The sequence below is a fragment of the Papilio polytes genome, unplaced genomic scaffold (genome assembly GCF_000836215.1).
Source record: "Papilio polytes unplaced genomic scaffold, Ppol_1.0 DF821122.1, whole genome shotgun sequence".
NCBI classification, from domain to species: Eukaryota; Metazoa; Arthropoda; class Insecta; order Lepidoptera; family Papilionidae; genus Papilio; species Papilio polytes.
In genome coordinates, this window is record NW_013528082.1 from 355,958 (window position 1) to 383,054 (window position 27,097).

At 36.3% G+C, this 27,097-nt stretch overlaps 2 protein-coding genes across 3 annotated transcripts; both read left to right on the forward strand.

The window, feature by feature from the left end:
• Positions 1-236: 236 nt before the first annotated feature.
• LOC106109623 lies at positions 237-4,294 on the forward strand. 2 transcript variants are annotated; one of them, XM_013291208.1, is made up of 7 exons: positions 237-476; positions 815-895; positions 1,017-2,633; positions 2,956-3,126; positions 3,425-3,588; positions 3,826-3,882; positions 4,058-4,294. In XM_013291208.1, the coding sequence occupies exons 2-7, from the start codon at positions 821-823 to the stop codon at positions 4,242-4,244; spliced, it is 2,271 nt and encodes a 756-aa protein (XP_013146662.1). In that variant the 5' UTR covers positions 237-476; positions 815-820; the 3' UTR covers positions 4,245-4,294. The 2 variants fall into 2 exon arrangements, with proteins under 2 accessions (XP_013146662.1, XP_013146663.1); XM_013291209.1 differs by lacking the exon at positions 3,826-3,882 and having other exon boundaries at positions 238-476.
• A 1,189-nt stretch (positions 4,295-5,483) lies between these two features.
• Positions 5,484-27,093, forward strand: LOC106109581 (probable multidrug resistance-associated protein lethal(2)03659; the record flags this gene model as incomplete). Its single annotated transcript, XM_013291138.1, has 26 exons — positions 5,484-5,722; positions 17,319-17,502; positions 17,732-17,794; positions 17,977-18,053; positions 18,600-18,702; positions 19,549-19,653; positions 20,229-20,331; positions 20,414-20,645; positions 20,751-20,907; positions 21,009-21,371; positions 21,540-21,690; positions 22,015-22,176; positions 22,419-22,548; positions 23,006-23,115; positions 23,190-23,315; positions 24,036-24,167; positions 24,813-24,912; positions 25,137-25,287; positions 25,517-25,599; positions 25,674-25,839; positions 25,915-26,041; positions 26,114-26,264; positions 26,332-26,568; positions 26,672-26,781; positions 26,858-26,972; positions 27,041-27,093. Coding segments are annotated over exons 2-26 (3,387 nt in total), but the record flags the coding sequence as incomplete, so codon positions are not given.
• Positions 27,094-27,097: the final 4 nt, after the last annotated feature.

Consider the following 27,097-nt stretch of genomic DNA (forward strand, 5'->3'; position numbering starts at 1 on the left):
AAAAAATATTTTCCAATCAAAGTTAGCGATGAAAGTATTATTGTTAAGGGAATAACATTATCCATACTTCTAGGTGCAACTTTTATTTTAATGATGTGGCCAATTTACTTCTTTAAAATTAATTGAGATATCAATGAAATAAGAAAGTAAATTAAACGAGTATAAAATCGACATGTTTTGATTGTTGTGACAGTAACTGTCATTCACAAAATGGTAAAACAAAATCGTTATATGGTATCCCTAGATGGTACGCTCAAAGCTCAAAGCATTTAAAATTCAGCCGTTTTTATTTTAACCGCCGCTCTTGGACTTGACTATTTAATTTAACTGCGTTTATGCTGCACTTGTATGCAATTCAAGTATATGATCATAAAAAGTGTTATTGGTGGAATAGGAGTGATTTTACTGTTTTGTTTTTATGTGTTTTGTGCGTCTAGTGTCATTACATATAGATAAATTGTAAAATATAATTTGCCGTAAGTATACTGACCTAGTAAATCATGAAAAACTGAATTATTGAAAAACTAATCCCATTTTATTTCGAATCAGCGTTGTAATAAAACACAATTTTTTGTTAACCTTATGATATGTAATTACTAACGTCTATTTTGATATGCTTAATGTTTTATAATGTAATTCGCAACAAATTGATGAAATACTATTAATTAATTAAAACCGTTAAATCCAAATATGATTACTTATGCTTGCTTGGGTCCCATTAAGATAAGGTAAAAAAATGCCGCGCTTTACCTTCACCAAACTCCTTTAATCTTTTTTGTAGTAAATGTAATATTTTTATTGGAATACATTACAGGAAGCCATGTCTTCGGTTAATGATAGACTTGCCAAGTTAAGGGAGGAAAGAAAAGCAAGAGAGGAGGAGAGAATTAGAAAGGTGAACTTTGTTTTTTTTTATTTGAGCTTCATATATGATGCAACATCATCTTTGTAAATTATATCTAACTTGTTATTTTCTTACTCTTAAGTATACAATGTTCATTATTTTTAATTTTCAGTTAAGAGAGCTCAATTTGAAGAAATACAACAGTTTTCACTCGTCTTCGGAATCAGAGACTAAAAATGGAGTATCAAATTCAGTTAAGAATCAACCCCGTGTTTTATCTGCTCCGAGAGGATCTGTTTCAAGTTTTGCAAACAAACCTACCACTAGTAAAGATGTGGCTTCCAACAGTAGACATGAAGCATTGTCGAATTTAAAACGACAAAAAAGTACTGAAATTAAACCAAAAAACAGCACATGCAACGGAAGCCATGTTGGAAATAAACCTGTTTTACAAAAGGCTAATAGTAATTTTGCAAGTAGTATAAGCAAGTCTTTCAATTACACAAGCACCACAACCAAGAATCACTCTGAATTGAATAAGAATCATTTACATGTTAAAAACGTAAATCAAAGAGTTTCAACAGTTCCTAGACCTATAAAAAAACCTACAGTATCAAATAATGGACAATCCAGCAGTAAAATGGAATCAATTACTAGTGTTCAGGATAATAAAGAGGTTGAGTCAAAAGATAATGTTCAACATGATAATAGTACTGGAAATAAACAAACATTAAATATACCAAATGGAGAAAAACAAGAGCCAAATGTTGCTGATAACTTGCCACAAACTAGCAATAGTACAGAACAAAGTGCTAACACAAAGACAAGTACGGCAAACAACAAAGTCACTGCTAACCATCGTAAAACTCTGGCACCAATATCTACCAAGTCCAGTGTAGCGATAAAATTATTTACAACATCTAAAACGGATAATAGGAAAAGCCTTCCTGCTTTTAAAACTAAAGACATTAAAAAATTCTCTCCAAGAAGGGAAACAGTTTTTGAACGATTATATAAACCGAAAACGGTAGCTAAACAAGTTGTGGATGATGCGCAGAGATTGAGGACAGATCCTAGTTATTTGAAAAAACTTATTGAAGAATCACAACTGACTACAGGAGTGAAACGCCCTATTCCACAAACCAAACCAGTTAGAAGGTCTATTTCGGCTGTACATTTACGAAGAATCAGTAAAAGTGAACAAGCAAAATGTATCCAAAATTGGGCATCGGTTGGAGAAAAGTTAGATAAAGTAAATGTAAACGAAATAGATGAAGATGATTGTATCAATTATGAGAAAGTAGTTTCTGCTGTTAAAAGTGAGAGGAAGAAAGTGAAATTTATGACTCCTGTTACGATGAAGTATAACACTCCAAGTTCGGAAGAGTTGCAGGCTAGGTTGCAAAAATGGTTACAGAAACATGGCAAATCGATGGACTCCTATCATCATCTGCAATGTTTTGGTATACGTCATCTAACTAAGAAGCCATTGGAATTACCAGTTCTACCGTTATTCAATGATGAGGACGAAAATAAAGAAAATGTGGCAGTGGAGTCAGACAGTGACAATCAGTCTTATACGGACAATCTAAATCATCATGAAATTGACTTTCCTAAAGAAGACAAAGATGATTTCGGCAAGGACAAGTGGCGTAGCGCGAGATATGTCAGCGAGAGTGTCAGTTTGAATGAGATAAATGACATAACAATGACACCTTCCGTTGACTTCAATCATCTGGATGTGTTGCTGCACGGTGCTCTCACTGACTTGACTGAGTTGCTGCGAGAGGTAAAGTTTTACAATTTTATAAGTGACTTGAACTTGTTATTGCTATTTTTTTTCTATGCAGACAATGGAAAAGTTATTTTGTAAAATTTCGGCGCACACAGATTCGCTGTTAAAGCATGGTAATAAAAAGCCAATAAACTTTAATAGAAAACATGATGCCAAATACTGAAACGACATTAAATGACAAGCTTACGCTCAATTTCGACGTAAGCCAGATTGTATGGGGCGCTTACGAAGTGAAGTGTTCAAGATCTGTTTCAGTGTTTGGCCTATAATCCCGTATGTACCAGGCAATCAAGACGCTAAGTGTATTCCTGTGCAGGGATTCGATTGGGAACAGTGTGCGTGCTGGCTGCGCTCCATCCGCGACCGGTTCCCCGCGGCCACGCAGACGGCGGCTTACTGGGAGTGCCGCGCTGCGCTGGAGGAGCGCCGCGGGGACCTGCCCGCCTCCATGCAGTGTTGGGAAGAGGCCATCGCTATGGGCACTGAGGTATCCATCGTCATGTCACTATGCCTCCTCACTGAGGGGTAACTACCCTAAGTGACGGGTAAATAGGCCATAGTTACCCTTCACAATAAGAATGTCGGGTGCAAAATCGAAAATCACATTGGTACACGGCGAGATTCGAACCCAGGACCTGTAAATTACAAGTCTAGGGCTTAAACCACTGAGGAACCAATGCTCTAATCTTTACTTCAAGGTTAAGATTTCTCATTATCAATTACCATGACAGTTTTGCATGTTTTCAAGTATAAGTACAACTAACACCTGTTATGCCTTTACACAGCGCTCAGTAGTGGAAGAGAACTTGGACCAACTGTTGGATAAGTTTATGCAGCTTAAGATCAGCCCCAGCAACCGCCACGTGCCGAAGGTGGACCCCAAGATGGTGGATGTGAAGAATGTCTTGAAGAGTACCATTATAAGATTTGCTGTGCACAAAGCGAAGATGTAAGTTAATTTCTGCGACTTTTATTTGACGAGAGGATTTTTTGCATCTTTTTCATTAGCAAGAACTATGAGCTTGCTTAATTTAGGAATCATGGTTAAGGGAAATTTGACTGTTATCCATCTAATTTTTTTCCTACTTGCTTCTCACAGTAATCTATTAAATAGTTTCTAAACCATTTCGTTTTATACACAAGTTCTGTCTTTAATCCTAATTTTAATACTTACCTTTTAAAACAGCCCTAAACCTACTCCTGAACGTGTGAAATCCGAACAATCAATTGCACCTTTACATAGGCAAGTCTAATTCTTTTTTAATATAGGGCTACAGATTTAAATGTATCAAAAATGTACTATATTGTAGTTTATGGTCCAGTAGCTACAGATCAATGGAACCTTTTATCTCTGTAGGTAGGTATAGTATAAATTGAATTGTTTATTTTCATAGTAAGGTTTTAACATATTTTTTCAGTCGTAATTCATCAAATCCCGAGCCAGCGAAGTACACGGTGACTCCTGTCCGTCGAAGTGCAAGGCTCAGTATGCACTACAGCAGCGCTCGCACGCCGCTGCAGGAGTGTGCTACCGTCAGCCAGGCCTCCAGTCTGGGACATCCTGTATTCTTTGTGCCCAACGACCAGCTTAATGGAACACCGTAAACAACTAGTGTCGGCGACATCCAATGTTGGCGACACCAAATGTCGGTGACATCTAATGTCGGCGACAACCAGTGTCGGCGACAGCTCTAGCCAAGGTAGAGCGATATTGTCTTCTATTTGCTTTATTTCGATACTTGAGTTTAATGTCATATATAAATTTTTTTGAGCTATAATTTCTTTGGTTTCTGCCTTGCCATTTGTATTGATTCTTATCTCTCTTATTTTATTGCAAATAGACAAAGACAACCGATATTGGTCAATATAAATGTCACAGCAGTTAAAGTCCGCAGTTGGAGATTTGAAGTTATTTTATGTTAAACTTTTTTCATGTATTGCCCTCGTTGTACCCTAGAGCTGTTGCTGTACTTTGGTACGAAAGGAACATCCTGTAGTGTTAATAAACCAAACAATGAGCGTAATGGTACCCCCTGTAGCAAGTCTCCTTAGTCCTAGTTGCTTACTTGATTAGAATTTAAGTCTTTATTTTCTCTTTTCCTTTCAATATTCTATTTAATTTGTATTCTATAATTTGCATATCCCATTTTAATATATTTTTGTTTATTATTTGTATTTGGAAATTAAAATTATGTGAATTTTCTTTGTTAGACAATGTTTGCTAGATGCGAACAGTTGATCTTTTGTAAATAGATTCTAATGTTTGTGTTACTGTATTTCATATTATAACCAATTATTGTAATGATAATAAATATGATTTATGATGAAAGGCTACCAATTTATTTACCATTAAGTTTTTTTTATAAACATTGTAGCGAAACAGTTGGCTTCATATTCGAAAGTGGCGCCACCAATCACATGTGTAAAACTCCGTAACCTTGAATAATGTCAATGTCAACTGCAATTTACAAATGTTGCAATAAACAACCCGTGATTTATCTACGTCCTCGGTATAATGATATAACATTCAAACAATAACATTCTGTTCAATTATTTTATATTTATAGAATCGAATAGTAGTCCCATATTTTATTAATTAATCTTTTAATAATTTAATTTACAAATATTTGCTATTTGACACTTCTCTTCATTTTCATTGTAAAACAAATAGGAATTTATTATAATTAACATTGTAATGAGATGGCACGCGATAACCAATTCAAGGAAATTACATACCAAACAAGTTTTTTCTTTTATTTTTTCTACCAAAGAAGTAACTTTTTGTAAGTTGGCATCACTGAAAGCTGATCATTCATCTGTCAGTTTAACATCTCGCGTATCATTGTCAGAATTTCATTCTTCGGACACGGTTCATTCACATCTGTAAATAGTGTCAAACAATTGTCAATTTATTTGAATTTATGAATGTGCGGGTGATTTTCAATAATTTTTACTAAGAAATATAGTCGAATACAACACAATATTTCATAAATATTCGATTCCAATCGTTGTGAAGTTGTGTGTTGTTACTGTGTCTTCCGATCAGCTGATTTGATCGTACGTTTGAAATAAAATTGATGTCGGTGAGTTTATATTTAAATATTCCGCTTCCAATATTGTGTAAGGTAACCTTTGATAGCTTTAACATAAGGTTTCGCTCTTGTCAGCACCGTTATTTGTACTGCAATATTCAGAACACATTTTCCTGTTTTTTTGCCGCAAGTGTGTTAGAAAGTTAAGAATTTCTTCCTAAGTTAGGATTAAGTTAAGATTTTCTTACCTTTGTATGCAAACCAGATTTTCCTTATTTTTCTTTAAATGATTCCGCGTAAAATTAATGGAATAAGCACCAGCTCAGAAGAGTATGATAAGATTTAAAATAATTTGATAAAGTAAATGATTTTCCAAACCAATTTAATCAGTAAAAGTGCCAGTTTCCGAGATGTTTGGCATTTTAGTATAATTTAAGTATTAAAATTAAATGGTGGTTATTACCATATTTTTTTCTTGAATATTTAGTCACTTTTTTTTTACTGTCTCATATCAGCTAACTCCAAAGTCGCACAAATTTTTTGTTCCGATTTTTGTTGTTCAATCTAGAATATTAAATAAAAAATCCCTTTTACATAGTAGTATTATTTAGACTTAATAATGTGACGTGATGAAACATTATTCCAAGAAACAATTCCATTTTAGGAGAAAACAATTATTGTGCAGTTGTTCGCTAATTAAAACAAAGAACCCGTTGAAACGCAAACAATTTTATTCCTTTATCGGGTAATTACAAAGAAGTGATGTCTTCTTTACGAGTCCAGTCCAGTGAATTTAGCACTGGTTTAAAACATGGCAGTAAATACTTTTTGTTTTCCAGTGTGATTTTCCATACAAATAACTTAACTAAATATTTACAAATAACACTGAAACGAATCTTCACTTAGTTTCATAAGCGTTATTTACAATCTAAAAGTAAAAAATTCATTAGGTCTTGGTGTTTATGTGTACTTATCATTGAGGACGCTTTTAAATATTTAAATGCCATTTTACTATCTTAAAACTGCCACAAAAGCACAGCATATATGTATGCAAGTTCATTGAAGATCGATATATTACCTTAGGGTAGGAAATAAACGCCCTTGACTGTACAGATTTACTTAAAAGGAGCTTTGTAAGGTCAATAACTTGTGACGCGAGAACCTGTTATATTCGACCTGACGACCGTTCGCGATTTCACACTACACAAACCGTTGCTTTGTTTATACTATTACAAGGAACTAAGAAACATACGCCAGTGAATCAGAGTGTTTTCAGCAACCGTACCAATATAATAGCTTGTACTTCCGAATGAGAATCGCCCGACAAATTACTAATTTTTTAACACAATGTTTAAAAAAACAAGAAATAAAAATAGTGGAAAAAAGAAAAAGAAATCGTGCAAAAGTACGGACCTGTACGGTCTGTAGATGTTGGTAAAGAAAAAACGAGATACCACGATGAGGCATTTTGACTACCAACATTCAAATATGGAAAAACAAACGCGTTGAAGTAATTTAACAAACACGTTTTTCAGAATTTCAGGTCGTATTTCTCGTTGACATGCAAAAATATCTCAACAAAAACGAAAGATGACATCATAACGTCTTTGTTATTGGTTCCTCGTAAGAGACAATAGTAGTTGTTGCGGACAATTATCTTACAATTGGTAGCATATTGACTGCATTGTGTTAGTCGTATATCAAACTACATAATGTGTAGATACAAAATATCATGTCTCGATCTCTTTGAAAAAATAGAGACTGGCAGCACGAAATTTTCGTAAAAGAATCGACATCAATAAATAAAACATTAGATATGGACACTGTTGCTCGTGACTTGTTCACGTGAAATAAAATAAAATTAAAAAAAAAAGCATATGTTACTCAGCTATAACGTAGCTTTTTAATGGTGAAAGAATTTTTGAAATCGGTTCAGTAGTTTTCGTGTTATTTCAATGCATACACAACTACAAATCTTTCCGTCATCACATGTGATGTAACTTTCTCTGATTATGCTAGAGGCCAAATTCTAGTCCCTTTACCCTTATACAATAGGATTCCCACGAGATAGCTTTTGTTCTGGTAACTATACATTCTTGAGTTACAAAAACTCAGGTAAACCTCCAAAAAAATTTAATCGTCAGTCTTATTGGTAGTAATATTTAAAGCCCTCTAGCTTTGTTCCGATAGTTTGAACTGAAGAGTCGAACTATTCTTTTAAAACTGCTCAGTTCTGAGTGTCTGTATCGATCTTTACAACAGCAAATAAACGAAAGTCAAAGTTAAACAGAATGTAATTATTGTATCAGTAGGACCTTGGAGGTATTAACAATTATTAACTATAATTATCATTAAATAGTTTAATAAGAACGTTGAATTGTTATCATTATTAAGACATCAAGCAAATATTTACCTCTTAAAGGACCTTGTGATACGACTAACATAACGAGGTAAATGTTTTTATATCTGGAATAGAATTTGCTAGCTTTCGCCCGCGATTCCGTCTGCGTGGGGTTTAAAAAAAGTAAGTAGCATATGTCTTCTTTCCGACATTCCTCCACGTCTATGCCAAATTTCATCAAGATCCATTCAGCAGTTTAGGCTACAAACATTCATCCATCTAAACTTTGGCATTTATAATATTAGTAACTAGCTAGTCCCGTGCGATTTCGTCCGCCTAAAATTGTGAAAATTTAATTTAATTGTTTACACGTCTAATTATCAATAGCAAATGTCAAAATGACATGACATGACAAACCTTGACAATTTTGCTTCCTTGATGTTGGCAGCAACTTATGGTCTCTTTCCCACATTAGGATTTTATCCAAAAATTTACCCCCTGAGATTAATGGCGTGAAAATATATAGCCTAAAGCGTGACGTAAGTGTTGGGCTTTTTAATAAAGAAAGAATTATTCAAAAACATGCTGTAATTGCTGACATCTTAGGCAACAAAGAAGTGTGTGTTTACGCTTTATTATATTAGTATATATAAGTAATTGTTTTGTAATTTAGGAACGCTGTAGTTATACTTATATTAAAATTAAAACAATGTAAACGTAATTATTCTTTTTTCCTCAACATCAAGCGAGATGTTTTGTATTAAATTACCATGAGCTAGGTATAGGCAGTGACGTCAGCAACCATGGTAAACAGCGAAAGTTGTAATGAAAACATTCACTGCAGTTATAAAATAAACCGCAGTTTTTATGTCCGTACGTACCAGTGCTGTTAAAACCCGATATTGGTACATTCTGTGTGCTAATGTGGTTTTTCGTGTTAAAAAGTCTATGGTTGCTTTATGGTAAACTAAATACTTCTCTATGAGTAGCTATACTAAAATAAACTTCTGAAAGTAAAATTTTTGTACAGTTCTACTGTTCAGTTAAATCTAAAAATAGGTAGATACTTGTCTTTTTATCGATGGTTTTCATTCGTTTAATCCAGATTGACGGATCTCGGTTTAGAGTCTAGACTGCTAGATATATTTATTATTTAAACAAACCTTGAAAATATCGAGTGCTATGTTTTTCGTTCGTTTATAAATATAAATTCAATGTTCTGTATGGTTTTACTGAATTGTATAGGTAATAAATGACCGTTGGGTACTTCATGGCCTCTGATTGTGGGTTTCTTTTCACCTCTTTTGGTAATGTTGTTGTTACTAACTAAGCTTGTATGATATTTGCATGTCGTGTGAAGCTCTGCAATTATCTCGTCTGATTCACTAGCCTTTGTTTCGACTTCTTACACAATGTTGTTGAGAGACCATGTTCTTTGGCGAAGTATTAAGTCTGTACCTTACCAAGGCATTTATTAACGTCAATCCGTCTTTCCCAGTTTTATTTTTTGTTAATAAACTTTTAATGTGTTAAATATTATGTATGCTTTAACAAAAGGAATCGCAATCGATGTAAAAACGTTAAAAGCCACGGGCAGAACCTTGTGCCCGCATCATTCCGCTGCTGAGTTTAATCAAAAATTACTGTCAGGCAAGATGATATCACGCTCTTTAAAATTGACGGAAATTTCCATTCCCGGTTAAACCAAACTCAGTACAAAATGGCAAATCAATTGTCCCACTGCTAAGTAATCGGATATCATAACTACTTTGTACCACGCACTCGGTAGTAACAACAAACGCACATACGTCTGCTAACATCCTGGTACTGACAGGCTGCCATACTACACGATGTTTGCTTGACCCTGTGTTATCGATTCCATTTCACTGAAACACTCGTTTCATCCGCTTATATAACGCTTTAACTTGAACATCATCAAATTAACTGTTTCTATAATTTTTTTTTTACAATAGCTATATACATAGTGAAGGTATTCTCGGTACATTGTGAGCTATGCCCTATACGTAAACTTATAGCTCAAGCTAGAGTTAATGTTAGCCTAGAGCTCTTTTTGTCAATCGAGTTCGATTGTCTTTACAAACTTTAAAAAAATGTCAAAGACACATAAATCTAAATTAATTTTTAATTCACTAGTTCTTGTCTATAACTATACTAATATTATAAAGAGGAAAGATTTGTTTTTTAGGATTTGGTTTTTCGTATGCGTTGGATTCACGTAAAAACAACTGGGCCGATTTTATAAATACTGTCACCTTTAAAAAGCTATGTTATGTGTAACATAGTAATTATTATATTTTAAATTTACGCGGATGAAGTCGCGAGCAACAACTAGTGGTATATAAGTATTTGAAAAGAATTTTAGTAACGTAAGTTAAAAGTATTATTCACGAACGTCCCTGAAATATGTCTTGGTATCACGTAACATGTCGATATACCGTGACGTGAGATGAATCACAAATTCATAGTAGTATTTTGTTTCCATTGACTGATCGAGTGGGCCACGAAAATAGCGGCGAAAGTTTACCATGTTACCATCATGGCAATGATTTAACTTTTTTATAGAGAATCAAATTCCAAACAAAATATGAATTTATCGTCCACTCGAGTGAATAATTTAAAAATATCTCATAGATAAAAGTGTATTTTCATATCTTAAACATTATAACCAAGACAAGGTTTTACAAGTAAATAAGAGTTCTAATATGTTATTGATTTACAGACATGATTAAAAATAAAAACGCCAACTCGCAAGTTTAATGGCCCCATACTCGTGTTGAGAGATTGCACAATATTAGAAATAGTTGTGCTCTGTAACATCTCGATGTAATCGTACATGTTTGTCCAACACTTGCATGTTTGATCAAACATTTGTATAATTGTATTACAAGTAGCATTGTTTGCTGAGCAATAAACCGTTTAGGAGACAATGGCTGACGGTGTACGCAAATAGAAATGAGGTTTTATTATGACATTGGAGTCTTAAAGGAAATATTTGACGACAGCTTAATTTACAACTTAATATAATCTATACTTCTATACTGATATAATAAAGCGTAAACACACACTACTTCGTGGCCTAGGATGTCGGCAATCACTACATATTTTTGAATAACTATTTTCTTTAATAAACAACCCTACACTTACGACACTCTTTAGGCTATATATTTTCACGCTATAATAGGGGATAAATAAGTTGGAAAAAAACCTTCATGTTGGAAAGGGACCGTAAACTACAAGCTGCCAACATCAAGGAAGCAAGGTTGCCATGGTGTGTCATCATGTCATGTCATTTTGATATTTGCAATTGAGAATTTGACAAATGAAATAAAGTTTTTATAATTCCATGAGCATAAAGCCGCACGGGAACAGCTAGTAGTAAGGACTGTTTTTTATGTGCAAAGTTATTCTCTCGGTTCGCTTATGACTCTCTATAACTTGTAATTATTATAGACTAGCTTACGCCCGCCACTCCGTCCGCGCGGTATAAAAAAAAACAAATGCAAGAAGCCTATGTGTTCTTCCAGACTATTCTCTACTATTGTAAATTTCATCGATGCCCGTTCAGCCGTTTAGGCTACAAACTCTAACAAACATCCATCTAAACTTTCGCATTTATAATATTAGTATGAAGTATGATTTTAAATCATACGAGTACGTTTTTGTAAACGAGAGGTTCTGTCTCACAAATTAATTAACAACAAAATAAAATTAAACAAAATATTCGTTCTAAATTTAAATGTATTCATATAAAATTGTTTTAAATATATTTCCTTTGTTTTAAGGTCGTTAAAATGTTGTTATGCCAGTATTTATGGAATAAAATCTAAACATTTTCCTTTTTATTATGCTTACGAAATGCAAGTTAACGTATGTGTTTAGAAACGCGAAAACATACCACATCGAGTTTTCTTACAAGGTTATTAATGGCATCCCTAAAAAACTTAATGTGAGATATTATCTAAGACTAAAGTAAACATTTAATGTCTCTGAGTTGCAGTTAATATCTGATTTACTGATATATTGTTACTCCCTTGCATACTAATCTTACTCTTACTAATATTATAAATGCGTAAGTTTGGATGGATGGATATTTATTACAACGTATTTGCAGAAAGGCCGAATCTTACTGAAAAATTTATACGCTACTTGTTTTTTTTGTAATTCCGTGCGAACGGAGCCGCGGTCGATAGCTAGTACTTTATACAATATCGGTGTTAGGTTTTCATATGAGATACTACTCAAAATCAATATAATGATAACAATAGTTCATAATACAGATAAGTATAGACAGACAAGGTCGTTATTATGTTATTACCAGACTGAAAAAGCGTAATATGTGTAAACTTTGATACCTCGATCACGTAGAGTAACTTTCGATTTGTACTTTGGACTCGTACTTGTAGAAAGTAAGATGTTCTTTAAACAAGTTAAAATTTATTATGGTCAAGGAATTAAATTTAGAATTACTATCACTCCTATATCTATACTTGTATACTAATATAATAAAGCGTAAACACACACTTCTTTGTTGCCTAAGATGTCAGCAATCACAGCATGTTTTTGAATAATTCTCTCTTTAATAAAAAGCCCAACACTTACGTCACGCTTAAGGCTATATATTTTCACGCCATTAAACTTAGGGGGTAAATATTTTGGATAAAAACCTTTATGTGGGAAAGAGACCATAAGTTGCTGCCAACATCAAGGATGCAAGATTGCCAAGTTTTGTCATGTCATGTCATTTTGACATTTGCAATTGACAATTTGACATATCTAAACAATAAAATAATTTTATGGTGATGAAATCGCACGGGAACAGCTAGTTAGTTATAATTTAATACGTATGTTTAATTTAACTAGAGATAAGTAAAGGTAAGGAGTAAAAGGTTAGTATGGTATGGACATATTATGAAACAGGATGAATCGCATGTTACAAGGAGAACGTTAGTTATGAGTGTGGTACACCGGTAGAGGTAGACCTAGAAAGAGATGGATTGCGTGAAAGGTGACATGATCAAGTGAGTAATGACTGAGATGACGTATGATAGAGATATTTGGAGGACAAAAACCTGTTGCGTCGACATAACAGGAGTTAGATAAAAAGGAAGATGGTGGTGTTTTTAACTATGTAGGATTGTTTTGTCATCTTAATTTCTAGTCCTAATTAATGTCCAGACTACATATAATTTTTACGTTTTGATATTGTATGATGGTAAACTACTAAAAAATTATTATTGATGACGTCATATTGTCGGACGCCATACTGCACACTGTGCTTGGGAAGGTTGTTACTATCCAAGGTGCGCGGGCGCGTGCGCGTGCGCGGGGAAATCCGTGACAATTTGTACGCGAAAATCATCGCTAGTTATGTACTACGTCTATGTTATGTACAGAACTGTAATGGTATTATTGAGTGTATATACTTGTATTAGGTTATAGACTTATGAAGCGATGGTCGCTTTGTAATAAAGCACTTTGATAAAATAAAAAACTCGAGTGTACCATTCTCTATTTCATAGGAGATCGGACGTGCAAGAGAATTATTATTTTTGTTACTAGAACTGAAAATGTAGGATTTTTTGTTATGTTTGTAAAACCTAATTTTGCTATAAATAACGTGAAATAGGGGCGCGTTTTGAACGCTTGATCAATCGATTCTCGAATAAAATGGGACCGCACCCCAAGGGTGTGCGCCAAATGACCTATACGTTGAACAAACATTTGCTTTGTGCCGTACGTACCGCAAAATAATAAAGCATTTCTTTACTTCAATTATATGACTTGTGTTGAATATATATTAATACTTCTTTCGCCCACTACTCTGTCCGCGTGTAATTAAAAAAAAAAGTGAGTAGCCTATGTGTTCTTCCAGACTATCGTCTACATCCATGCTAAATTTAATCGAAATCCGTTTAGCCGTTTAGGCTACAAACTAATAAATATCCATCTATCCATCTAAACTTTCGCATTTATAATATTAGTTTGATTCGCTTCTGACATTGGTAAAAAAAAGGTTCAAAGTAGGGTAATGTTTTATGTTGAAATTTCTGCTCAATTTATGTCTGACGTCATAACTTGCTAATGTCCTCCGTGACGTCTGTTTTCGCGTGTCGCTTACGATATGACGTGCCTCGAGTTATTTTCGGAGGCCTTTAACGACATGGAGATGCAAAATAACATCAAATAAAGTAGAAAGGTTTTAAAGATGTTTTATCGTTCTCGCTTATAAACGGTAAATAAAATTGTCTTGTAAATATCATGAAAATTATAGGATCGTATCAAGAAAGCAAATAGGAAAATAAACAAATATTGTTTTCAAAGTATTAGTTGTGATTAAAAATAACATCACGTTCAGAGGACAGACAAACACACGTTTATTCTGATAAGAGGTAAAACTTTTATGATATTTACTATGTATGTTAAATGACATATTCATGTAATCATATAAAAATCGGATTCAAATTTCCTGAATTACACAAAGTAAATGTTCAAATTGTAATAAATTATTTTTTTACGTTTATCAATACTTCTATACTTAATATTATAAAGAGGAAATATTTGTATTTTTGTATGTATTGAAATAACTCAAAAATTATTGGGCCGTATTCACCGTTAAAAGCTACGTTATCGCAGAATAATGTAGTTTTTTCTATTTCTTACTTGTGGACGAAGTCGCAAGCTAAGCTAGTGTATTATATAAATATACAATGTATCTAAAAGTGAAGCTAACGTTGACAGTTGTTATTCTAAAAATGGTAAGTTAACCACCAAATGTTTGTCGACATAATAGTTACTATGGACTTTTATGTGGCAATATGTGGTCTCGAGTGCGGGGAAAACCATTCTATTATTTCGTGCAAGAGGAAAATGTGTTTCGTAGTAAGGATTTGTTGCAAACAAAGTAGATTGTCACTTGTTTAATATTGAATTAACGAAAGAAAATTGTGTAAGTTACTCGCTAGTCGTAGTATTCTAGTATGTTTATCATAGATATGAAAGATTCAATATTTACTAACGAATTAACAAGTGCTTTAAAGATAGATTTGAGCGATAAAATCAATTTCTCATACGCAATGAAACGTTTTCCTCAATCGCGTTAAAAATACAATAGGATTGTAAGTTTTTTTTTCTCTAGCTCAGTGGCTTTGGCTGAGTTTAAGCACTTGACTTGTAATGTACAGGTCTTGGGTTCGAATCCCGCAGTACCAATGTGATTTTCGATTTTTCATATGTACATAATTTACCCGACGTTCTAACGGTGAAGGAAAACATCGTGATGCCTGTAAATATCGGCGAAGAAATTCAAAGATATGTGTGAAGTCAACCCGCAGTGAGCCAGCGTAGTTGACCATGGCCTAGGATAGGCTCCGAGTCTCCGAACCTCTCAGAGGGGAAAAATAGTGAGCAGTTGATGATGATGATGATTTTCTCCAGCAATGGTATTATTTAATCTTTGTACGTCGTCTTGTATAAAATTTCTGTAGAAGCCTATACATTAAATAAATAAAAATTAACCGTAATACAAAGCTGGCTGATTAACCCTAGGTGTCTCGGAAATAATACGATTTGAAATCCGTCAAACCAGTTTAGTCATTTAATAACGAAATTGACACATAAAGAACTACACGCGATAACCATTAACCTTTTGTATATCGGATAAAAATCTAAGGGACTGTCCCACCAAATAGTACATTTTCTGGTTACAATCCAATTTGTAAAATATGTGGTGGAAATATCGGATTTTGTTACTTTATCTGTTAGTGACGTTATTTTTAAGCTTTCTGAGGATCTATCAGCCAGTGGTGGGACAGGCCCTTAATGTAAATGATCTAACCATTATGTATATTATATACGGTTAATTAATTTGTTTACATGTAAGTTGTTCAGATCCATTACGATCTCTAAACGTTATCAGTTCTCAAAGCACTGGTTAATTGCCTGATTAAGAACCAACTATTGCACCTGATCTTATACGCTGAGATAATGTCTTTGTGTAATGGGTCTATGTAAACTGGTCATCGGTTACATGTAGGTCAATGACTCATCTGTAGGTTTGCATGTGTCGCTTATCGTTTGTTTGATTAGAATTAGTTTTGTGGTGTTTTAACTGTGTTCTTTAGTTAAAGTCTGTTCAAATTCAAATGATATATCGCAATGTTGGCCCTTAATATTGGCAGAGAATTTAAGTAACCATAGCAACCTTGTTTTTGTTTGGTTTGTAGTTTTTTTGTACTTTTTTCAGAGGTTTTTCTTTCAAATGACTCTATATAATATATAGCCTAAAGTATCATAAGTTTAGGTTAGGCTAGTAAGTTAAGTATTTGCTAACATTCTATATTTTTTTTTAATATTCGTAGATTTTTGTTAATTTACTAATATTTCCTTCAACCATTCCAACTAAGCTGCGGGATTCGAACCTTCGACCGCAAGATTGGTAGTCCATTACCTAAACCATTAGGCTATTGGCGTAGAGATAATTACATTTATAAAAAGCGCCCTCTGGCGTATAACGTGTGCTATACTATACAATACGCGATGACCCTTTCATTCCTTTGCGTTCATTAGTTTTTCAACGCACTTTTGACATATCGTTATGACCTTGGACTCTTTACCTGTATGAAATGATGATCTTTGCGTGTGTTGACATTAACTGTTACACTAGTTTTAGGGTCAGGAGGACAAATTACAGATAAAAAATACGACTATGTACATTGTATAAGACCGGCTTAATGACCTACATTTTGTCTGATTTTACTAATGTTTTATTAAGATATTTATCTAACGCTTTTGTTTTAGATGTTTGTAGTTTCACTAGACAATAATCTTAAGTTGATTGACCTTTTAAAAATGGAAACGGGTAAACATAACCTAAAAATTTTCCACACCTTTTGTTATAAATTGCCAAAGTGATTTTATTAAAATTATCTAAATATATTAAAATCTCATAAACGGATACGGATTCTTTTATTGTTTTGATTATAACATTATTTTTATTACCTTTTTCCTCGAGTCGAGTTTTTAAACGTGATAATACTTTCTCACGCTCGCCTGCTTTATGTAATTAAATATTCAATATTATATGTAAGGCCTCTATTATTTTTAGATATCAAGGTCATATTGGCCTTTTTATCGCTTTATTTGAATGTTTTTCAATCGGTCTTAGATAATTAGCTTGTAAAGTATCTAGGGACATTTCGTTACATGAGCGAGACGGTAGATATAACGTAAAAAATGAGAGAAAGAGAGCTTTGTAGTCAGTTTTGTATTATTTTTTTTTCTTTACAGATTGAAATGTCAGCGGGTTAGCAAGTAATTATTTAAACACTTGAAGTTATTTGAAGTTGAGACGGCGAAGTACGCACAGGGACCGTACTTAATTATAAGTTAGAATGGATCCCGGATATTTTGATATAGAAAGGAAGCAGAACCCGCGGGAAACTGCTAATATCTTCTCAAAGCTATGTTACTGGTAAGAACTCCTAGTATTACTCTTTACAATAAGAGCATTTGAAGGTTTGACGGCCGAACATCGAAACGACAAATTGCCTGCCAGCTTTTAAGAGTTTACCGAATTGTTTAAAATTAGTTTCAGTATTTGTAAATTGTCCAATAGAGTTAAAACGTTTCAGGTACGTTTTTTAAAAGTCTTTTAAAACTATGTTATCGAGTTTATATTATAATAATAAATGTTTTTCCAGGTACACTCGGCCTATATTTGAAAAAGGCCGTAAAGGACAACTAAGTATATCAGACCTATACAGGTAATTTTAAGATAAGAAAGCAATATAGACATTTAACATAATCGAGAGCTTCGATGGCGTACTTGACTTGTTATCTATAGGTATTGGGTTCGAATCCCGTAATTTACGTTTCATGTGTTATTCTATTTTCATATTTACATCTCTTTTTGATGATTCATTGATACTAAATATATTGATGACAGATGTACATCAGGACATCGAGCGGCTCCGCGGGGCGATGTTATGGCGGAGCAATGGAAATATGAAAAACAAAAACAAGGTAACTATTGAGTATTTAGTTGGCCTGCGACGGTCAGATAGGGTAATAAATTTACTAATAATCATATTTCATACTACTATAAATGCGAAAGTTTAGATGGATGTTTGTTAGAGTTTGTAGCCTAAACTGTTGAACAGATTTCGATGAAATTTGGTATAGATGTAGAGGATAATCTGGAAGAACACATTGCTACTTACTTTTGTTTTTTTATTCCACGCGGCCGGAGTTACGGGCGAAAGCTAGTAATGATTAAATATAACCAGAAAAATATATCGCTGATACATTTGATATGGTAGTCAGAATTGACTATTTTATCTTTCTGTAAGCGATTAAAGGGTTAGGTCCTGCCGCCCTAATTCGTATGTGTACATTGTGCTAGTCCTTGTTACAATACAATGAACAATAAATCAAAATAACAATTACGCTGAATGCTGAATGTGCAATTCTTTTCCCTGTAAATTATAAACAAATTTAAAATAATTCATCGAAAAGCGACCCCTGTTCATAGACATCCGTAATTGCAGTCTGTTTTATATTAATTTTCAGATAAAAACAAAAAGCCGTCATTGTTAAGGACTATAGTGAAAATATACGGTACAAAGTTCATCATAGGAAATTTAATATTTGCGTTTATAGATGCCAGTATTAGGTAAGATTGGATTTTCTAAATTATTTTTTAGTTATTGACACACACACAGATTTGTCACTATGAGTGCCAATTAGTTTTTTTTTTTTATAACATAAGGTGGCAAACGAGCAAGCGGCTACCTGAATCCGCCAAAATGGCGAAGCGACCGCTGCCCATAGACATCCGCAATTGCAGATGCCTTGCCTACCCTTATCCGACAGAGGAGGAGACGCACACAAATAGGATATTTCCCCTTCTTATTCATCTCCTCTACCGTCAAATCCACTTCCCGTTCCCATCCTCTCCTTATAAGAAAAGGGTGGTAAAGAGAAAGGGACTTAAATGAGGCCTCCGGCACCACACTCATCAGACGAAACTCGGAATTGCATCCACTTCACGCCTGTCTTCTGTGTGGTCGTGGTATTACACCGGGCGTGCCGGCCCATTCTTGCTAAGATGTTAAAGCGGGCACTACCACTGTTATTTTCAGTAAATCCACAATAAGGGCGCTTAGCGACTTAAATGTAGTTAGTGTTCTATGCCTAGTAATAGTTTACGCATGAATGTGGTTACAAATAGCTAGTTTGTAATTCTTGAAGGATGTTCCTACATTAGGGAACTGGGACGCGTTGTGAAACCACTGACCTCTATGCATTTCACTGGGCAGGTCAAGAGATGGGGTGTTTTATGTTAGATTTTTGCCATTTTAGCGCTGCTCGTAAGCGGTTAATACTGGTAAATTTTGCGGAACGCAATAAATGCTTTTATATCCAAGTAGCGTCTTGTCTAGATATCCATGTTTTTAGTTTGTTACAAGTTAACAAGTTATGTTACTTCTACTGATTAAGTTATGTATAATATTTGCAGGTTATCAATACCGATGTGTTTGGAAGGACTTATCAATTACTTTTCACCGTCACACGCGGGCGTTACGGTCAACGAGGCATATCTGTACGCCCTAGGGGTTGTGGGGTAAGCAGACATTTTACATTTTAATAGCAATGTACAGGTTATTTGGGATGAATTGTAATATATTCTTTGTATTTATAATATAATTGATAATTAAACAATAGCTTCAAAATCTTTGCAATTTTGATTCAAAAAGAAAAATATTATATCCTAATTCGGGTAAAATTAACAAAAACACACAAGATATATTAAAATTCGACCTGCTTACATCAAAAATGTAAGAGTCTGAAAGAGTAAACGAGTAAAATTTAAAAAACGAAAATATTAAATCTATCCAGTCGATAGAAATTCAACTTTATTGCGTACTAGTAACGTTGAATATCGAATAAATGTAGCAAATCTACAAAAAACATCGAATTTGAATAAATATTTACATTATTTGTTCTTTCAATTTTTAACACGGTCGCATTGTCCGACTGATGTATCGTGATGTTTATTCATACTTATATATTCTTAAATATGTGTTTCTGTATTTTAATGTTGAACATGAACTCTAGAAATCTTACTTGATGTCACTACAAGGAAACAGAGACAATCGTCTCAGAGCTAGCATAACAAGTTCTGTACATGTGTTTTAGGTTCATGGCAATCAGCGCCAGCATGATCCATCCCATGCTGCTGTGGCTGCTCACCATGAGCATGAAGATCAGGGTCGCCTGCTGCTCCCTCATATACCGAAAGGTAGAATAAATTCAGATATGTCGTGATTAGTAACACTGTCTTTTGCTAAACTCACATTTAAACTCTCTCTTCTTTGTTTCAGCTGTTACGATTAGATTTGACAGCCGGTGGCAAAGCCTCAGAAGGTCTGGCTGGCCATGTAGTCAACTTGTTGACGACGGATGCACAGCGTTTCGATATGGCCAGTCTCTTTATGGTGGACCTGGTGCGCACGCCCATAGAGAGCGTCCTCATCATCTACCTTATGTACCGGCAGATAGGCGTCGCCACGCTTATCGGAGTCTCCTTCTTATTGCTGTTTATACCTTTACAAGGTAAGATTGTGCGCTAAGATTTTAATTGGCATACACGGACATTTTCCGAGTTCCGTTCCGAAGAACAAGATTTCTAGGTCCCTCCTTCTCTTTTCCTATTCGCAGGTTACCTAGGCAAGATATCCAGCAAGCTGCGGCGGCAGACGGCCGTGCGGACAGATAACCGCATCCGGCTGATGAACGAGGTGATACAGAGCATCGAGTCCATCAAGATGTACGCCTGGGAGAACGCCTTCGTCAGGATCATAGGGCAGGCTAGGAAGTACGTATACACAGAAAACATCGCACACATAATTCACCTGGTCGTTTCTTGTTAAAACAATATCACATCAGTCTTTTCATATTTAAGTTATTCTTCCACAGAAAAGAGATGAATGTAATAAAGAAGATGTCCTGGCTGCGTGCGGTGATGATATCCTGCGTCAAGCTGAACACGAAAGTGGCCATCTTCCTCAGCATCATCTCTTTCCTCTCCTTCCAAAACGAGCTCACCGCCTCCAAGGTGTTCGTCATCTTCTCCTACTACGACATCCTCAAGTATACTCTGGTCGACTTCCTGCCGCTGGCTATCACGTTCACCTTGGAGGCGTACGTCAGCGTGAAGAGGATGCAGGAGTTCCTTCTGCTGCCAGAAGTTGACAATCAGGATAATGTTAATCTGATAAATATAGAAGAGAGTAAAACTCCTGCTCATAGTAACGGAGTCTTTGAGAAGATTGGGAATGGGTTAGTTTTTTATCGCTTTTGATACATTACAATGTTTTAAAAGAGCTAGTAATATGTATTTTAATCCATGGTGTTTATTTCTTTTCATGCTTAGATCTTGTTTTAAGACATTTAAATTTCACGAAACTTTATACTAGATATATATGGCTTTTTTGTTTAAAATTGCAGTGGGCAAACGTACATAAAGTCAGAATCAAACCTGGAGCGTCTGAAGGCCAATGTGCTGGTGAGCTTCCAGGACTACACGGCCCACTGGAGGAATGTGGAAGATGAGGCGGTGGATGGCAAAGTGCTCGCCCTCGCTGATATTAATTTAAATGTAAGGGAAATATGTTTGGAGTTTCAAAATACTTATTTTTGTAGAATATGGCCTTTTCAATTGCTCTACTTATCCTACTTGTTAACTTAAGCTCATGATGAGTTAAAGATGTTGTAGGTCCAAAAGTAAAGCCAAGTAAAATTTCAATTTTCTAGTATTTTAACAGTTTATGTTTAAAATTATTCCAAAATACACAAACAAGTGGTATATAATCTTCTGGTACGTGTTTCCTAAATCTTCTTGCTTAGCACAGACTATTTAACCAACCATCTTGAGGTGAGAATCCCGGTATTCTGTATTGACCACTTACGTTGTATGGTACAGATAAAGCCGGAGAGCCTGACGACAGTGGTGGGCGTGGTGGGCGCGGGCAAGTCCACACTGCTGCAGGCCATACTGCGCGAGCTGGTGCCCAGCGCGGGCTCGCTGCACGTGCGCGCCAACGTTGCCTACGCCGCACAGGAACCCTGGCTCTTTGACGCATCTGTGTGTACAACAGCGATAAAATCTATAACACAATTTGCTTCTTAAATGACTTGAAACCTTTTCGACTATAGTGCTTATGACACTCGGAAAAAGAAGACGAACAAAATGACATCTCATTTTGTCAAAATAGGTTCACTTGTTTAGATTTTAGGCCATTACAAATTTACCTGTATACAGCCCACATAAAAATAAACGTGCTTATTAACAGTGTGCTAATAATGATATCTGTGGTGATGTTCCAGGTGCGGCAGAACATCCTGTTTGGTCAGGAGCTGGACCTGCGGCGGTACAAGCAGGTCATCAAGTGCTGCCAGCTGAAGAGCGACCTCGACATCTTGCCGCATGGAGACAAGACAGTCGTCGGAGAGAGAGGTTAGGAATACATTGCACGACTGCCTCTAATATTGCTTATTCATTCTAAAATGTAGTTTAGAAGGTCATTCATTTTCATTCTTTGCAGTGCGTTCTCTTTTTCATAATTTCAATATAAAATTGGTGGATAATCACTTTAAGTTTCGTGTTCCAACATAAATACTACCTGTCACCCGCGACTTCGTCAGCACAGAATTAAAAAAAAGTCCACCCACCGCCCACGATTGTCAGTTATATCCAGTAAAGACCTCATCAAAATCGGCTCAGTCGTTTCACAGACTATCCGGAACAAACACGGCTTGTGGACAGACAGTAATTTTGAAAATCATTTTTTCGTTATCAGAAATGCAATTCTGTTTAGTTTTTCTCTTAGATATTACATTCAAATACTCCTATTAGATTATATAATTATATTGTATTAGCTGTAGATTGTAGCAGTGTTACATTTGTGTGGCAGGGTCCACGCTGTCGGGCGGGCAGCGGGCGCGCGTGTCGCTGGCGCGCTGCGTCTACCAGCAGGCGGACCTCTACCTGCTGGACGACCCGCTGGCGGCCGTCGATGCCAAGGTCACTACTACAAGCTAACAAATACTTCAGCTGTAACTATTTATACAAATGTATTAGGTTTTGTCGGTGTGTAGGTGGCGCAGGCGATCTACGAGGAGTGCGTGCGCGGGTTCCTGCGCGAGCGCGCGGTGGTGCTGGTGACGCACCACGTGCAGTTCGCGCGCCACGCGGACAACGTGTGCGTCATGCGCGACGGCACGGTACGTACACGCACTCTCCATAGGAGTGAGCGAGACAGCGATATGATGTTGTTTCAGCTTGTAATCGATGTCACACCAACAAATGCGACAAACTGCACTATTCTATAAGTCATTAAAAACAATTATTTTAGATAAAAACAAAATTTGTACAAAAAGTATTTAGCGGTATTTGAGGATGTAGTTTCACCGAGCAGTGAAATAAACCACTATATAATAATAAAACAGTTTATTGTTTCACGTACACGAATACAAGTTAAAACGTACACGAAAACAATATAAACAAAGAGAACACGTAAACAAAATGGCGGGCGAGAGGGCAAACGAGCGAGGTGTCAGCACAGTGTAGCAGCGCGAGGCGACTGTTGGCCGGCCGGCGCGGCGCAGTGCATGACTCTTGCATTTTGCACGTTGTGCGTGCGCGCCGCGGGCGGCGCTCTGCAGCGTGTTGAAATTATATATAAAAATGTGGAGTGTGCGTGTTTGTTTGTACGTGTTATAATAATATTTGTATGTTAATATATATGTGGTGTGTTTTGCGTGCGTAATGCTGTGTGTTATGAATGTGATGTGTGAATGTAATATCATAAATAAATAAATGTAGTGTAATAAATAGATAGATAAATAAATATGTAAATAAGTACACTACAAGTACAAATATCTATAGTTTTCTTTCATTCAATTAATTTAATTTTTAAATATATATACGGTTGTGTGAAACAGATAGTCGCACAAGGCACATACCAAGAACTGAAGTCGGGAGTACCAGAGTTTGAGAAGCTCAAAGAGATGGGAGAGCGAGTCGAAGAACAGAAGCAGAAGCAGAAGACTGGTTACGAGAAGCATGATAGCATTGTAAGTGGTATCCAAAAACTCTGATACTGAAGCACGTATTAATTGTCTTCCTTTACATTTTCTTTGATTAAATAGAGACGGACAACTTAACGTGACAATTTCAAACTAACTTATTGAATTGAATGAATGAATGGCGTAGTGAATGATTATTTGTTTAACATTTTAGGTGTTCCCTACCACCGCTATAGTCGAGCAAGTGGATATTAGTAAAAACGTAAAACATTTATCATTTAGTAATTTATTAAGTTTAGTTTAATTAATTGTCGGTTTATGTTTTATATATATATATATATTTGGATTATTCAGTATGTTGTTTAAATAGTCGTATATGTAAATTTAGCATTTGGTATAACCTTGAAGAAACAAGAGCGCGCGCACAACTGGTTAGTCGCCCTTTGATTCCTATGATCTTATATGAAGGTGCTCACACTGTCAGTATGAAGTTATGCAACAAAACAGTTGAATTAGCTGCGAAACAATCGACTGTCGACAATCGCACAACAGTTGTGCGATAGTTTAGTCAATGGTGTGCGCTCGCTCTTAATGTATGAAAATGTAGTAACTGTCTAAATTTAGTAGTAGTTGATTTAAAACTGTTGATTAAAAATCCACATAATGTTTAAATAATGGTAAATGGTTTATCAGGACAACATCCACAAGTTGCGGTCGCAAAGGTCGATGTCGGAGGCGTCGCAGCTCTCCTTCAATATGGACCTCGACAACCACATGGACCCCAAGTATGAAGGTACAGTGTTTACTGCCTTAGATCAGTAGGAAATTAGCATCATTCAAGAACGAATGAATGATTCAGTGCGATGAAGTTAAATGAAAACTGTTTCATTCTTTCTATCTTTTATTTATTGAAATATTCAATAAGGGAAGAGAAAAAGAATGTAACAATCCATTTATTGAATTATGCTGTTTAAGAGTGATTTTTAAAATCTCATTCAGTCATTCGTTCCTCGTCAGGTGAGAGCCAGAACAAGGGTTCGGTGTCGAGCAGCGTGTACCTGGCGTACATCAAGAGCGGCGGCAGCGTCGCCTCCATGCTGCTGCTGTTCGCGCTGTTCCTGCTGGCACAGGTCTTCTACTCCTCATGCGACGTCTGGCTGAAAGAATGGTCAGTTTTCAGTGCTATTGGTACTTACAAAATCAAATTCAAGAAGCCAGCTATTAGGGTAGGATACGAGTCCTTCATTGGAGACATTGATGACGTTGTAACAACCAGCCAGTAAATGATTTTAGAAGAGAAGAAGAAAGTGGAATACAGATGACTTCCGATTTTGTAGTTTTTCTGTTTTAATATCAACAATTAAGTGAAAAATTTAAATATTTGTACTAAATTTCAGGGTTAATTTGGAAGAAAAGAACAGTGCGTACAATTCTGTGAGAATGAATAACACGAACGCCTCCTCGGCCGCCGCGCCTCCAGGTAAACTGCTACTTTGACCCTTAAAAGACTTGTTATCTGTTTGACTTGCTATGTATTAACTCTTTATTTTCTAGAGTTCCAGGACATACCGGGTAATTACTTCCACCTGACGCGCAACGAGTGCGTGTACATCTACGCCAGCCTCATCGCCATCTGCATCTTCTTCACCGGCAACAAGCTGATAGTCTTCTACAACACCTGCATCAAGGCCTCCATCACGCTGCACGATAACATGTTCAGGTGAGGGATTTACCAATATTAAAGAACATTGTTATCTTAACAATTTATCTACTTTCAAGATACCTTTGTTTGCAGAGGAGTAACCAATGCCCCTATGTGGTTCTTCCACCACAACCCCTCGGGCCGCATCCTCAACCGCTTCTCCAAGGACATGGGGCAGGTGGACACCCTGCTGCCGGTCGCGCTGGTCGACTGCCTCGGGGTGAGTCAGGGTCATGTAAACTATTAGCTTGAGGTAGTTTTATTGGAATTCTGACCTGGTTTCTGTTGGCAGTTCTTCTTGGAAGTGGTCTCCATCCTGGTGGTGGTGTGCCTGGTGAACTGGTGGCTGCTTCTGCCGACCGCGGTGGTGGCTTTCCTTCTACATCTGCTGAGGAACCTTTTCCTCAACACCAGTCGGGAGCTTAAGAGAATCGAGGCTATCGGTGAGTTGGGACAAAATTTGCAGGTTTAAGTATTTTCTTTGGACAGATAACAGACGTGTGTGTGCAGCCCGCAGCCAGAGCCTGAACCAGGCGGCGGCGACGGTGTCGGGGCTGACGACGATCAGGTCGTGCGGCGCGCGGCAGAGGACGCTGGCGCGCGAGTTCGACAAGCTGCAGGACCTGCACAGCTGCGCCTGGACCCTCGTGCTCAACACCAACCGCGCCTTCGGCTTCTGGATGGACATGGTCTGCTGCCTCTACCTCGCCTTCGTCACTTTCAGTTTCTTCTTGTTCGTCGGCAACGGTAAGTTATGTGGCCATGGAATCTTGTGCTCTTTTTACTTATTTGTAGAAGATCATTAGAGTGGAGTGGAGTATGGTGTGGTGTATGTGCGGTGTGGTCGCAGACACGATGGGCGGCAACGTGGGGCTGGCCATCACGCAGGTGATAGGTCTGGTGGGCATGTGTCAGTACGGCATGCGCCAGACCGCGGAGGTGGAGAACCAGATGACGTCGGTGAGCTCTTTTTGCCTGGGTACACTAGTTTTAATATATTTAATGTAATCTATTAATTTTGAATTAATTCCTAAAGGTGGAAAGAATATTGGAATACACAAACCTGCCGGCGGAACATCCTGTGGATATCGACGAAAAGTTATTGAAGGCCGAAAATCCTAATTTAGATTTTGACAAGTGGCCGAGTAAAGGTAAAAAATTCGATTTGAATTTTTTTGTGGGAAAATGACGATCAATTACAAAATTGATTTTTTTTTAGGTGAGATAGTGTTCGAGGACGTGTCCGTGGAGTACGAGAAGCCGCCGAGACAGCAAG

What these genes read in the sequence shown, in the direction of transcription:
- LOC106109623 (XM_013291208.1), top strand. Translation starts at nt 821, where the DNA reads ATGTCTTCGGTTAATGATAGACTTGCCAAGTTAAGGGAGGAAAGAAAA. An exon ending in AGGAGGAGAGAATTAGAAAG is followed by an intron (nt 896 to 1,016) that starts GTGAACTTTGTT and finishes TTTAATTTTCAG; the next exon opens with TTAAGAGAGCTCAATTTGAA. An exon ending in TCAATTGCACCTTTACATAG is followed by an intron (nt 3,883 to 4,057) that starts GCAAGTCTAATT and finishes ATATTTTTTCAG; the next exon opens with TCGTAATTCATCAAATCCCG.